Consider the following 15,488-nt stretch of genomic DNA (forward strand, 5'->3'; position numbering starts at 1 on the left):
ATGTCAAAAATAAGTCATGCGAATAAGTATAACAGTATCAAAAAGCATAGATATTTAGCATATATCCATCTAACGGATTTAGAAAATCACGAATTTAGCCGAATACACTAGCAGATAGGCGATTAAAAACGTATATAATCAATTTAGACATTAGAAAGACATTAATGATGTGTGCCCAAGGAATACGGCCCAATATTGATCGAGATGGATTGGGGAAAGATAATGATGATTGACACAATTGTAATCAGGCTATCAACGCTACTATATATACGATATCGTAAAAATTTCTTAAATATTGAACTCTATTGAAGTAAAACAGTTTTAATTTAAAAAATGGTCAGTAATCATTGGCTTCGTACGAATTTCAGTGTTCTCGATGTGAATATTCGAATATTCACACTTTTCATGACGCCAGTACGACGGCTACAAAAAATTTAAAAAAAAACAAAAAAAGAGAATCATGATGATTGACCTCTTATTATTTCGAGCAAGACATTTAGTCTTATTAAGTAAAGGAATCGTTGCCAGTTCATATTTGAGAAATTTTTGATGACCGATGATCTTTAATGACAGAGATGATGTTAAAAAAAATGTTTTATTGACCGTTTGAGCCTCACTGAGACAAATAAAACCTCTTACATGTAAGCTTCTTAAACAAGATATATATCTAATCACTTTTATGAATATAACTACTTTTTATAAGCACTTCGCAAAAATAAAAAAATGAGGCCCAAACAGTTAAATAAACTAAACAGATAGAGACAGATAGAGACAAGCCGTAAAAAAAGGCATATAATAATATAGATTATAATAGAGATGAAAAAGTTAACACCAGAAGGTATAAGTCACAGCTTTTTCCTTCCCCAGCAGTCTCGATTCCTTCAACTTGATCTGTTGCAGAATATAATGTTTATGGCATGTGCATCTTTTCCACTGCGAAGTGAATTGGACGCGATGCAAGAGGCAGTTGTAAAACAGAACTTTCCATTTCCAGTGAAGAAAGCTATAATTTTGCTTCTCGCGTTCGCGTCCGATTCTTTATCTGCAAGCGCCACTTATTTTTCACACAGAGGACTGCTGATAAACATTCCTCGCCGTGAGACATAATGGGAACGCCATAATCAACTAGCTTACACATATTACTCGTAATGTTCCTATTTCCATGCGATATTCGTATCTCCGGAAACGAGATCTTTCCCCGTGAACAATCACCTCTGTTTCTCTGAATAAAATAAGCATCCCCCAGATTAGTATACCAAAGACGATAGCTTAGCTAGATAGTAGACTAGAGTCGTTTAACCGATCAAAAAGCGCACAGCGATGCATATTCGTAATATTAGAGGATCATGGTTAAAACGTTTTTAGAAACTTCAATTTGCTAGTAGGATAATTGTTCGAATTACATCAAGCGAATTACAAATCTTCCATGTGAGCCAGAGTCAAGTGTATTTCATTCCAGTAACAAATTTATATGGTTTTCTAAGTTATATTTTTAAGCGATTTAAAAAGACACGTAGTTAATATCTTTATTTTTTAAAAAGTATATTTAGTTTGAAGATTCTGAAAGTTTGTGTTATTTATTTTATTTATTGAATTTTTCAGTCATTTCACAATTTTGGACTCTGGTTGTATCGTCGATACGGTATGTTCGGTCATAGTGATATTTTTGTGAGAATAGACTGATAGCGTTATCGATTGTTAAATTAAAAATTTTTAGCGGTTACTTACATGTGATTCAATACGTTAAAGATTCTCCGGGAACGGTGGATTGTAATGCGCACGCGATATATTTATTTGTGTTAGATATTAGGAAGCATAGTAAACGAAAGCATTAGACAAATATAGCGTAGCATTAGTGCATTAGGCAATCGTCAAGTAAACGAAGTTATACATTTGTTTCTTCCTCTCTTCGTTTCTTTCAAATTTGTGATTTATTGTCACAAATATTGTCTCTATGATTTCTTTTCAGTCGTAATTCATCGTGATTTTTTCATAGCTTATTGTGGAGACAGAACTGCGAGAGTTACTCCGATCGTAAGCGAAAGTCTTTGCGCGATACGCCGAGTATCGTTAAGTGGAAAGTTGTTCGAGAGTTTTATACGTCAAAAAAAATGAAGACACTGTATATAACATAATTTTTTAATCAAGGAATATTTTAATTTTTTATAATCGTAAGGCGAGATTAGTGCGTCGTTGTCATAAGTTCGATGATTTTTATGCGATCGCATCGACATTCCAAGAATGCAGTTTGTCACGGTGATGGAGGAGAGGCAAGTTGTCCGGATCGATTCGCGAATCGGTGAGTCGCATGGCTTTTCCGAGCATCGCCCTTGCCGTAAAACGACACTAGTCACTCGATTATTCACGCAGGGTATGGATCGGCAACTCCGAACGTGCTAGGAGGCAAAGTGGAATTATTGTTGCAAACGACATCTCTTGTGTACCAAGCCATTTATGAAATAAAATGGTTTTTTATATGATTATGAATAAATTATATTATGTCGTTGGATTGGTACTGCTTTTACTCTTTGCCTTGATGAGAGAGGATCTCGAAAACATTTCTGTGCGCGTAAAAATATTATCCCATCGCCAGAGGATGTATATTTCTATACAAAGAAGAGATATTCCAAATTACAAAATGACTATATGTTTATTACAAAGCAATAATTCTTATCATATAGCAAATTGTATAATAGCTTCTTTACACAAACATGTGTAAAGAAAAATGACATTTGTCGTACGTATGTGTGTATAACAATATTCTCTTAAATTTTAAGTCTAAGTAAGATATTTTTTCATGAGGTCTAACAAAATTATTATCAACTATTATATGATGAATGAAATCTGAGTTAAATTATTCTTTTGATAAGGACTCTAACAATTCTGTAGTTTTATATTATTTTATATATTAACAATCTGTGCACAAGAAGTGAAAGAGACATGAAAGACTGTAATGCATATCTTTACATATTTACACGTAACAGACACGTGTCACTTTTTCGTTAACTAGCAGGAAAATCCGTTATCTGTTATAAAATTTTGATGACTAAAATGCGCGGCAGGCAGATATATCTTCCAAACACGATTTCACTTGACCCTCTGGAACATATGCTGAAACTCGTATATTCCAACAGGTTCCATAATCTTGTCGCAATAGTCCTCCCATTCGCCCTCGCTCAAATCTACATCGGTGAATTCCTTGCCACCATTCACAGCCTTGGCTATCCATCCTTCTCCCGCGGAAAAATTATCTGGTTCCACACCCCGGCAGTCAAACACAACGATACTCTTAAACTTTCCCTGGTCGTCCTCGGTGAAGGACTTAATTGAATCCTCGATTATCGTCACAGAATTCTCTCGTTGGCAGAACTTGCACTTGCATACAAAATTGGACACCCCGCTGCCCCGTTGCAATGGCACTGACTCATCCAGGGAGATATAGTTCCACTTCTCTGATTTATTACTGCAGTTACAACAAATGAACTTGAGGCACCATCTGAACTCGGACCCCGATGGCTTCAGTTCCTCGATATTGTCGAGTCTGCATGTAATCCATAGCGCTACTTTCACCATTTTCAACCGTGGAATATCAATATCCTTTCTGTAGGAAATAGTTCATCAATTAATAGCAACTAAACGCATAAGCGAACAGCAAATGTTTGTATTCACGATTTGTAAGATCCTAATTCTTGAAAAATATTGCATATGAATATTCTGTAATGTACATTATTAAGTATACTATACATTTTCATATACAATATAACTGAGTAAGCATCATCTGACAGTAACACAATTATTAATAATTTCTTGTCTAACAACATAACTGTAACATAAGAGGTTTTTTTGTTACAATAATTTAATTGTATTAAAAAATTATTTTAAAAAGCATTTGAGACTAATAATCATATAAATAAATAAAATTTTATGTAAATATCCAGACATATGTCTAGTCACTGGGATGTTTATCTTGTTGTTAGTTAACTTCAAAAAGCTTCAAAGCTTCAAAGCTTCAAACCTTTGAAATTATCAAAAGTAACGGCCTCACAGTAAAAAGAACCGGTCTATAAAACAGGTTTATTAAAGAATGAACAAGTCGATCCCCTTACTTACGAGACACTTCCTTGGTGAGATTAAATAACTGTCAGCTCGTACAAGTTTACAAAAAAATTCTTATGCGGTATTACGCGTTATTGCATTTGCAAATGGCGAGCTTATCACTTGCGAATATTCGATTAGCGGATTCACAGCAGACAGCAGCAGGTAAACAAACCGATCAGTTTTAAATGAAATTCCCAGTAATTGTATTATCGTCTCCCTAATTGAAATGCGTTTTAAAATAACATTAGAATTACAGCGAACATGTATTGAATAATCACAAAAGAAGTTCAACATTACCTTTCGGAAATAAATACATATCCATACACTCCGTTCTACTTGCAGAATCCGGAGATGAGCCAGTCCGAAACTCGAGACTTCTTTATTTAACGACTCTTGTCTCTAACAGCAGGTCGATACGGACAGAAACTCCAGACTGAATGACTGAATTACTGAAAAGCCGATATTTACAGGAGAAATTTGCGCGCGCACGCGCACCGTGATTTCACCGGCGGCGCCATGGTGGATTTATTCCACTATGCTCCAAAACTCCGAATGCTCTGATCTATTGACAGTAGAGTCACCGACGAGATACTATTAAAGACCGTCAACCCTGGACAAATTTTCGACGGTATAAAAAGGATCCGGAGATATTTGAAGAACGTTAACATTATCGACAATTGATATAAATTTGCTATTATTAACATAAATGTTTAACTTATGCAATATTAAATTCATGATTTTTTATTATATAAATGTTAAATAAATGTGCATATTTATAAAGTTATAATATCCTATATATACAGAAAAATTATAATTTTTTTTCTACAATTATCATCTCTGTTGATAAAACTTTAATGATAACACTGAAATCACAATTTTAAAGAAAATTCGAGAAAAAATCGATATTATTGAGTTCTAAATGCATAAATACATCTACTAAATTAATAAATCATAAAATTAATACATATTCAATATAATTCAAGAATTAGAAAGAGATAATGAACCTCAGTTAAGGCTGCTTTTTCATGCAGACGCTTATTTTCAGCATTAAAACGAATATCAAGCAATTTTGATCACATGATCTGTTTTGACACTGGAAATGAGCATCGAGCGTCTGCATGAAAATGCAGCCTAATGGCACCTTTAGCACAGCTTAGCAGACGGCGGACAACAGCAATAAGTGATATGGATTTGACTGAACGATGTCTTGTTTTCTTTGCTTGCCTGACGGGTCTCATCGCCAGCTCTATCACTCAAGATATCCTGGGATGCGGCGGCTTCCTGAAAAGTCATACCGACATCGATTTCAGGAAGGTACACGTGAAACTGTGAGTATTTAACTGGACGAGAGGTTACCTAATTGCTACATCAACTACATCCTAATAAATGCTAACTGAATTTTATGAGATAAATTTATCAGGTACACGAAGACTGGTAGTCTAAAGGATCATACTGAAGGCGCGCCTAACACTGGTTACTATTTTCTACCTCTATATGATAAAGGCGAATATGTTTTAAAGGTAAGCCTGAAAGATGCACCATCATTGCCAGTAATTAAATAATAAATGACATTCGATATACAAGAAATTTCATGAAATTTGTTTATTATGTGTTAATATGAAAGTGTAAATTTATTTACATTTACTTGTTTTGAATGGGATTGTTTATTAATAAGATTTAATAATAAGATTGTTTATTAATATATAACATTTGTAAAATTAGTAGCTTCTATTAATTAGCATTGTCAACAAATTCATAAAATACTGTATTTTATTTACAATATAATACGTAATAAAATACTGAAAAAGATTTATAAAATTTATTTATTTATATTTAAAAAAATTTGTTTATTACACATAATATAAATGTAAGTTTATTTTTACTTTTAAAAGAAATCTTTTTTCTTGTTTTGAAAGGAATAAGATTGTCATTTTTTTATTAATTTATAAAATTAATTAGCTTCTGTTAAATGACATTGTTGAAAAGTTTATAAAATGTAAAATTAATAATTAATATATCAGGTAGAACCTCCTAGAGGTTGGAGTTTTGAGCCCACAGAAGTAATATTAAACGTAGATGGTGTTACGGATGACTGCAGTCAGGGAAAAGATATTAACTTTACGTTCAAAGGATTTGGTATTACAGGTCGTGTGAGTAATAAATTTTCTCCTATTATGAATATTATATATAAAAATATTTATTTGAAAATCATTATGATTCAATTCTAATAATTTTTAACAATATAATTTTTAATATATGTTTTCAATGTGTGTTATTTAATTAATATGAATTATTTTCAGGTGATTAGTTTAGGTACTGACTCCGGTCCTAAAGGAATTACTATCTCTTTATATACAGACAATAATAAACAAAATCCTATTAAATCGATGTTAACAGCAGAAGGTGGCATATTTTATTTTACTCCCATTCAGCCTGGAAAGTACATTCTCATTGTGCATCACTCCAAGTAAGTGTATAGTCTAATATCTAATAAATTTATTTTATGATACAAAAGATACAAAATGACAAAAATCAATTATCTTTTTTAGATGGCTAATAAAAGAAAATAAAATTGAAGTAATTGTACAAGAGGGAAACACAGAACTCGCAGATGGCAGCTTGGTAGTATCAGGATATGATGTTAGTGGCAAAGTTACTAGTGAAAATGAACCAATGGCTGGTGTATCCTTCATTCTTTTCGGTGTAAGGTTTATTTTATTATTTTCGTATTACCAGTATTTGGCACCTTTAATGCTTTGATTATCATGCGTATCCAGTTGGATACACATTTATGTGAATTTAGGGCGTCGCTACACCTCAATTTTATTATTGAATTTTGTTATTTTTTTATTGAATACATTTGCTATCCATTACTATTATGAACCAAGAATATTTTGCATTGATTTTATATAATATATTGTGAATTTTCTAGAGAAGTCTATCAACTTTACTGAAGACTTTTATTTTAATATGAAAAAAATATTTTAATATGAAAAAAAATTTACTGAAGTTATATTATAAAAAATAGTAATAGTAGTAGTGGCGCCAGAGGATCGATTACAAAAATCCACATGATAATCAAAGTATTATTGATATTTTTCAAAAAAAATTCTAAAGTATTCTTTAATAAAAATTTTTATAGAATGAATAATTTTGTATATCTTACAGAATGGTATCGCCAAGAAGTGTGAGACCACTCCCGTGAATAAAAACTTTGAATCCAAGAAACCACTTTGCCACGTGACTTCGGACAATACCGGTAGATTTATATTCCCCAGTCTATCGCCTGGCGATTATAAGCTTATACCTCACTACGCCGGTGCCCAGACAAAATTCGACGTTCAACCACCGGAATTGTCTTTCAAAGTTAGCCACAACAGCGTAGTTCTTACTCCAGACTTTAAAATAACCGGCTTTACGGTTGGCGGTTTAGTACGTAGCGCCACGAATGGAAACCCGTTACAAGGAGCAAAAATATTCTTGTCACATAAAGAAGTTGCAGTCACAGATAAGAATGGAAAATACGTATTAGATAACATGAAAGCCGGCCAATATACACTTAAAGCAGAATCTGGTATAAGAAATTTTACAAGATTTCTTTTAAATTAAATCATTCACTAACTTTGGAATTATTTGTACAACTATTTGTTCCAGAAAATGTACAATTTAGCGAGAGGACAGTCAAAATATCTCCCACCTCGCCTGAAATTCCTGTGCTAGTACCTTCGGCATATAAAGTTTCAGGAAAAGTAACCTTGTCAGCGAAGGGGACATTGCATTTTCGCCGAATATCCATTCAGAACACAGCTGCTACGTTTTATAAGGAGCTTGACACCAATGAGAAAACGGGAGAGTACTCTGTATATCTTGCACCGGATAAGTATCAATTGAGTGTAATTGTGAGCACAGAAGAAAAAACTAAGGGTTTACAGTAAGTAACGAATGTAAAAATAAATCAGAATAGTAAAGTTTTATAAAATTATATATATGTATAATGTAGTTATAAATTATAAAAACTTTATTATATTTCTAGATTCTATCCACTGCAACAAACAATTGATGTGACATCTCAACCAATTATTAATGTCAACTTCTTACAATTAAAAGCCACGTTAACAGGAACAGTGCATTGTTTACCAGGGACAGATTGCAGCCAGGCTTCAGTTACTTTGAAAATACTCGATGGAGTCACGATAAAGACAGTACAAGCTAAAGGTGTGCTAACATAAACACTAATTAACGTTATTATAAAATGTTTTTAGTATAATTTGAGCTGCAATAACAAATATGGTCTTGTAAAATAAAGAGGATTCTCTGATTTTCTAAATCTTGTGTTTGCAGTAAGTTTGAAAGTTAATTTGATTTCAAGCAACTGATATGTAAAATACTTTGTATCTATTTGTTATTGCAGTAATGTCTGTTTAATTCGATGTGATACTATCTCCTCTGTCTGTGAAGTCGTTTTCCATTACTTAGATGGCCAGTATCAGTTCACGGACGTTCTACCTGGTCATTACGAGATTTTCATCGATAACGACGTGTTTTGCTGGGAAAATCCTAGTTATAGGATCTCAATAACGTCGGAACGCGCCGAAGTACCACCGTTTAAGCAAACCGGCTTCTCCATCACCTTCATATCATCTCACGATACCATCGTGGAGTATTTCGAGCCTAATAACACGAAACTAATAACTTTACCTCTAAATAAAGGAAGCATGAGGCATTGTGTGCCTAAATCTGGAACATACACTTTTATTCCGAAAGGTTGCCATATATATGAAAATTCTTCCTACACTTGGGATACGAGCAATTTATCCCCGATCTTACTGCATTCCACTGAACACACTCATAAAGGCAGTATTATAAGTTTAAGTATGCAAAACGATCTTAAAGTAAAAATTGAAGACGCAAATGACAGTGTCATGTAAGTTGCATTGTATGTTTTGAGAAAAATTTTGCATATTTTTTTTTACATTCGAATAATATTAATATTTTTATTAATTTCTTTTGAGATAAATAAAATGTATATATACATCTTTGTTTATTAATATATTTTTTGATAGAATTGGTCCACTGAAATATGTAAAAAAAGATGGCGTATACAAGTATGAATTTGAGTTTAAGGCGAAAACAGATAATATGTATACTATCATTCCGTTATCAGACATTCTCCTCTTCAATCCACCATCTCTGAAAGTTTTCGGCGTAAATGACTGTCATAATGACATTGCAAGTTTTGCCGGTGATTTGGGAAAGGTAGATAATTATTACTATATTAAACATATAGAATTCATAGCTCAAACGAGAATATTATTTAGATTATAGCCGGACAGATTTCCCCATCATTGGAAGGTGTAACTATACGAATAACTGGGAAAAATGACGAATCTCCAATTCATACTTTAGTTACACAAAAAGACGGAATTTACAGCGTTGGACCTTTGGATGGAAAAATTGAATATAGGTATATTGGCAATAATTTATTATTATTATAACAATTAATTATTGTAAAATTGATAAATGTTTGGTTATAGTATTACAGCTGAGAAAGAGGGCTTTGTAATCACAGGGCCTGATGCTAAAGGAGTATTCTTGGCGCACAAATTGGCCGAGATTATTGTGCAAGTTTCTGATCACGCTGATGATTCTTCATTGCAGGTAACTTTATCAGTAAAATACTAACAGAAAATAAAAGAAAGATAATATTGTATTATTTTTCAGGGTGTACTCCTTTCTTTGTCTGGCGGTCAAAATTACCGCAAGAACAGCATAACTGGTGAAGACGGAAAATTTATATTTAATTCGTTGTCACCGGGTGAATATTATCTACGACCTATGATGAAGGAATATCGCTTTGATCCGCCATCAAAGATGATTAACGTCGTGGAAGGGGCAACCGTCAATGTAAATCTATTCGGTAATAGAGTTGCTTATAGCGCTTACGGTTCCATCACGTCTTTGAATGGGGAACCGGAAGTTGGCTTGCTAGTTGAAGTTCAAGGCCAAGGGAACTGTTCCAGTCTCCAAGAAGAGGCCACGACTGAAGAGAATGGTAACTTCAGGATCCGCGGTCTCCAACCTACGGTGAATATTTATATTAATAATATAATTTGCGCAATAAACAAAATGATTTTACATCTTATCGATCTAATTTTTACTTATAACAATTTATTAATTTTATAGTGCATTTACGCCTTCCGTCTAAAGCCAAACGTAGAGAGCAATGCTCATATACAGCGCACGAGCCCTAGTTCTCAGCTGGTGCAGCCAGTACAGGACATCCACGATTTGCGACTGATCGCCTTTCATCCGATTTCGCGCACAGACGTCTCGGTGCATGTCACATCTACCCAATCGGAACACTATCGTACGATCAAGGTGAAATTGTGCCGAGAGGACGCTCCCGATTCTCCGGTGCACATCTCTAAGTTGGACGTACAGCAATCCACTAATAAGAATATTGGCACTTATAACGCCGGTTTCTTGGTGCATTTTCCATCGTTACAAGCCGATGGCAGGAAATACTTCGTTCAATTGGAATCATCGCTGTCTCAGGCCGTGCACAAGTACCGCACTATTCCGGTCTACTTTGAGGCGAATTCGTCATTCAAATACGTCAAGTTAGCGTTCAACGCAGAACGAAAAGTCGATCAGAGTGAGATGAATCAGACATCAGTGATCGCGCTGCCATTCATCATGATGGTCGCATTGGCGTTTGTTAATCGCGAAAAATTGTGGGTCTGGTTAAACGCGCTATTGGAGAGACGTTCCAAGCCAGTGCCGAGCTCCAGAACGCCTGTCCAAGCCATTCCCATTGATCCCAGAGCGGATGATATCATAGTCGAGCAAATAATGAATATTAACAAGAGGAAGACGAAGCCACGGAAAACATAAACCGTATGGTCGTCGTTAGCACCATCATCATTTATACAGTGAGACTCGTTTGTAATGATCTCAAGAGATTATCGAAGATGTAAAGATTTTACATCGTTCGTTGTTTTATATGTCTAATTGTCTGTAATTTATACGTAGTATCTATCACAACAGTCTTATGTGTCAAAAACAAAGAGACTTGATATACTTAGCGTGTATTTAGATTTGTTGTGTAATATTATATTTATACGTACGAATATTAATGAAAGAATTGTGTTTGATCGGAAATGTATATAACGTGCATGAATTGTTTGTATGTATATCGAGAAACTTTATCATTGTAATATAAGAGACATGCACACATAAGCTATGATGCACATAAGCATCTTATATATAATCAATAAATCGTGATATAACCATTAAATTATATAAAGTAAGATGTACATACAAAAATTGCTGTTGTTATATTCATGGAATTGTTATATATAAAAATGTTCTTACTTGCAAATAATTATGCAATTTTTACTCTTTCAAATATACTTTTACTTTATTCTATAAATTAAGAACGAGAAATAAAGGATTTAATTTAAAAAATAGAGGATGAATGTTTAAAGTATTTTATTTTGTGAAATATATATATTGCGCGCGCGCGCGCGCGCCGAGCTCAAATTTACACATCTACCTATTCTATATTTAGATAACGAAATACGCCTGGAAAAAAAAATGCAATAAGACATGTATAACATGATGCAGAATCATTATATCGGGGATATTAATCATTATATACATACCACAGGATTTGCGTTGAACATGCATTTATTAAAGTTCATGGCTATGACGCACTTGTCAGTACCCTCTGAAAAAGTCGTAAACAATCACGTATAAACGTTATATTATACATTATAATAACATAATTTTCATTAATTACGTTTCATGTGCAAAGATTATTATTTATAATATAGATTTGTTAATAATAGAACAGTCGTTCCGAACAATAGTTGCATTTTTGTACTTTTTTTATATTTTTTTGATTAGACGTAATTTATCTCAACAGATACTTACCTATATTACGACACTGATCGAGCATTTCCATTCCAATATGTTTGTATGCCGGCGGCATCAACTTGGATAAGATCTTGTAGTTTATTTTACCGTCTTTTTTCATCTAATCAAAAAAAATTTAAGCTTTAGTGATCCAATTTTAATAATTATATTATACGTCTGTTTTTACAAAAAAACAAAATTTCTTTTACCGCTCCCCCTTTTTCCATTACACATTTGAAGTAACACCCCAATGTTTTGTCTTTAGTCGGAAATTCGCCTAATTCTGCCTCCTCTAGCATCTCTATAAATAAAATCGTTAATATTATTAGATGACATAATGATAGATGACATAATGATAGAACAGCAAAGTAGTGCAAATAATTTTTGGTGAGTATCAAACGATTTGATTATTTTTTTTATACGAGGAAATTTAAAACACGTTTCTTCTAATTTCAAATATGTTTTAATACTTATTTCCCACTTTAATTCTCCAAAAAAATTTGCGAGAAATCGAAAGTAGGAAAATGATTGTTTGATATTATTTTAACACATTTTTAACGTCTGCAACTATAATGTAAATATCAATTCGTAATTCAATAAAGAATTCAAAAACTTCCTGAAAAGAAATATTATCTATGGACATAGTTTATATATAATTATATATAATTATGTATGAAATTAAATATAATTATATATGATATGTTTATATTTCCCGTTAAATGTAATGGGAAAAACGCCACGAACTTTTTCCCATACCTAATATATAATTATATATAATTGTATATAAAATATACCAATTTTATATATAATTATATAAACATTTTTTTATTTAATTATATGAAACATTTTTTTTCCGGATTTTGATGAAAATTTTTTGCGAATACTTAAATATCACTTTGTTTCACTTGCTCGAATGAATTATTGGGGGATAAATATATGAAACATATTTAAATAAATTGACGAAATTTGTGTATACTAATTGGCTTTTCTTTTGTTAGTTAAATATCGAAATCGTTAATTAAATGCTGATATTCTGAGCACATACCGTTTGTCGCACCGGTCTCACCGGTACATTTTTTTCGTAAACCTCCAGCCATTTTCCTTAATTCATCGTGAACAGTAGTCCAATCTATATCCTATATAAAGTTATTACATTATCGATCATAAAGATCTCTCTCGTAGATATTTAAACTCATATTCGTACTCACTTCTTCGTTACAACTCACGATAACGAGCTGCGTGAGAATTATAGAGACACAAATGAGAACTAAGCTTTTTTTTGCCATTTCTCGTATTTAACACAATTGATACGAATTTAATTGAAAAATGTTTATTCGTCCATCTAGGATTACTAAATGCGCGACCGTGCTGAATCATCGAGAATTTATGCAGATCCTGAATGAAGTGGGAGATAATAATTAACTATCAAAGATAAAAATTAGCTATGAGCAAATTACACGAATATATCGCATCAAAATAATTAAGAAATCAACTAAGATATCAGATTCAGAACGCAAATTTTGTCAATCATAATCGTATGCGCGAAAATATTTTTCGAAAGTATTTCGAAACATTTTTTTTTCACAGATCTGATTGTGAGTTTCTATATACTGTATGATATATAAAATAATTATAGTATCTCGCACGCAGAAACTATTTCTCGCAGGCAAAAAAAATTCTTCAAAAAAAAGGGCACAAGCTTGAGGATTCAAAATTATTTCGAAGAATTCCGGTGCAATTTGTAATTTTGTATAAATATGCGGCTGTAAAGCGAAAAGTATGACGGTAAACAAAACGTGTAATATTAATTTAAGAATCATACAATGCATCCAATCTGTTTCCTAAGTAACAATCGTACGATAATGTCTTCCTGGTTTCGCGGCCTGTAATTTCATTCACTATAATTGATGTCCGACATCAAACACTATAATATTTGTATACTGCCTGACAAATGAAATGTTTTAGTCTTTTAATTATAACTCGTAGTAACCTTACGTGTTGTATAACTTCGCGTTGTGAAATTATATACAACCAATCTTGTAGTTCGTCTTCTACTGCAAGATTTATTACTATCGAACAAAGATTACTGAATCGTCCGTAGAATTTCTCAATTTTTTTTTTAATGTATGTCTAATCTAGATCTACACTTTAAAAATATGCATGTGATTTAACCATGCAGTATTTAAATACATATAATTTTCATCGTGTTGATTGATGTAAATACTAACGTAATGTGGATTTAACACTAGTTTAAAACTCATGATATTAAATCTACATCATGTTAATATTTATAATAATATTAATAATAACTTCATTGATACGTAAATAAAAATGAAAACAGTGACAGTACAAAATAAAAAGGGAGATATTCAATCAATGGACGAGGCATCAGCAATATATTACTTAATTCTATCGACATTATCTTAGACAGCATATTTACGATAAATATTTATTATTATTCATTTTTTGAAATGTTATATAAATATTTCATATAAAGCTTTATTCAAAATACTATTACTAAAAGATAGACTAAATATTTAAGATAATATTTATGATAAATACAAATAAATATTTCTGTTTAGTAATATTTTTTATTTGAATTATAATGTCTTGTTAAGTATTTCCTTAGCATTTATAATAAATATTTCATAATGTTTATAATAAATGTTTATGAGCTATGCAATCTAAGACCTTAAAAATATTTACAAAATATTTAAAATAAACCATATTTATAAATATTTATAAATATTTTGTAAATATTTTATAAATTTGTGTGCTGTTTAGAATTTGAGATCTGATGTATATAATAATGTATATGCTGAAAAAATAATCAAAATTAAAAAAAAATTGTTTATGAAGTACTTATTAAAATGTGCATGAATTAAATTAAAAAAAATTTGTTCATTGTAGTTTGAATAAAATCAGGTCTGAAGGAATTAATAAATTCCACACTCACATTTTCTAGAGAGTGTAATAATGCCCTAGATATAATAGTTACGATTTTTACATCTTTCTCGTATTCATCGGGAGAGTTGCGTTGCGTTATACGTAATGCTCTTCCACTTGCCACGCGCACACGACTCGCGGCGCTATTTCTGTTCTCATCATCACAAAAGACTCGTTTGCGAATGAACGTTTCAAGTGTGTCATAGTTGTAAACCTCTCCTTCCGTTGTGTTCGATCATCAAGTATGACCTCAACCGGCAATTGGAGCGTTTCACTGCCGCAATCTGCGATATCAAACTCGGTCTTGTCAAACGAGAGCGCCATCAATTTATCAAGTCTGCCAATCAATCCGATAGAGACACTTTATATAAATCGTAGGTCTTCCTGGAAAAAAAAAAGAATCTCTGACGTCATAATTTCTACAAGAGCTATTTGCACTTCACAAAGTAAGACACGTTTGTATGCGATATGCAACGAAGGACAACGAAGGACCCTTACAGAAATTTAATACTCTCTCTCTCTCTCTC

The 15,488-nt window shown here is 32.4% G+C and overlaps 3 protein-coding genes across 3 annotated transcripts; 1 reads left to right on the forward strand and 2 right to left on the reverse strand.

Moving 5' to 3' along the window:
- Positions 1-3,087: 3,087 nt before the first annotated feature.
- On the reverse strand, positions 3,088-3,573 carry LOC105622388 (UPF0587 protein C1orf123 homolog). Its single transcript, XM_012203814.1, has one exon. The coding sequence runs from the start codon at positions 3,571-3,573 to the stop codon at positions 3,088-3,090; it is 486 nt and encodes a 161-aa protein (XP_012059204.1).
- A 1,710-nt stretch (positions 3,574-5,283) lies between these two features.
- LOC105622387 (nodal modulator 3) lies at positions 5,284-10,992 on the forward strand. The gene is made up of 14 exons (XM_012203813.1): positions 5,284-5,426; positions 5,519-5,618; positions 6,120-6,248; positions 6,399-6,565; positions 6,648-6,801; positions 7,267-7,672; positions 7,753-8,029; positions 8,132-8,313; positions 8,575-9,022; positions 9,162-9,354; positions 9,417-9,562; positions 9,633-9,756; positions 9,820-10,182; positions 10,282-10,992. Exons 1-14 carry the CDS (start codon positions 5,284-5,286, stop codon positions 10,990-10,992), a joined length of 3,543 nt encoding a protein of 1,180 aa, XP_012059203.1.
- Positions 10,993-11,568: 576 nt separating this feature from the next.
- On the reverse strand, positions 11,569-13,301 carry LOC105622389. Its single transcript, XM_012203815.1, has 6 exons — positions 13,224-13,301; positions 13,061-13,151; positions 12,225-12,316; positions 12,034-12,136; positions 11,763-11,827; positions 11,569-11,682 (listed from the first exon to the last, which is right to left on the reverse strand). The coding sequence occupies exons 1-6, from the start codon at positions 13,299-13,301 to the stop codon at positions 11,665-11,667; spliced, it is 447 nt and encodes a 148-aa protein (XP_012059205.1). The 3' UTR covers positions 11,569-11,664.
- Between the last annotated feature and the right edge of the window lie 2,187 nt (positions 13,302-15,488).

This window comes from Atta cephalotes (assembly GCF_000143395.1).
Source record: "Atta cephalotes unplaced genomic scaffold scaffold00044, whole genome shotgun sequence".
NCBI classification, from domain to species: domain Eukaryota; kingdom Metazoa; phylum Arthropoda; class Insecta; order Hymenoptera; family Formicidae; genus Atta; species Atta cephalotes.

Excerpts from the sequence above, each read along its gene's own strand:
- LOC105622388 (XM_012203814.1), bottom strand. The coding sequence starts at position 3,573 with ATGGTGAAAGTAGCGCTATGGATTACATGCAGACTCGACAATATCGAG.
- LOC105622389 (XM_012203815.1), bottom strand. The coding sequence starts at position 13,301 with ATGGCAAAAAAAAGCTTAGTTCTCATTTGTGTCTCTATAATTCTCACG. Across the intron at positions 13,152-13,223 it reads TCGTGAGTTGTAACGAAGAA|GATATAGATTGGACTACTGT; the intron begins GTGAGTACGAAT and ends AACTTTATATAG. Across the intron at positions 11,828-12,033 it reads CGATCAGTGTCGTAATATAG|AGGGTACTGACAAGTGCGTC; the intron begins GTAAGTATCTGT and ends CGACTTTTTCAG.
- LOC105622387 (XM_012203813.1), top strand. The coding sequence starts at position 5,284 with ATGGATTTGACTGAACGATGTCTTGTTTTCTTTGCTTGCCTGACGGGT. Across the intron at positions 6,249-6,398 it reads GATTTGGTATTACAGGTCGT|GTGATTAGTTTAGGTACTGA; the intron begins GTGAGTAATAAA and ends AATTATTTTCAG. Across the intron at positions 8,030-8,131 it reads GAAAAAACTAAGGGTTTACA|ATTCTATCCACTGCAACAAA; the intron begins GTAAGTAACGAA and ends TTATATTTCTAG.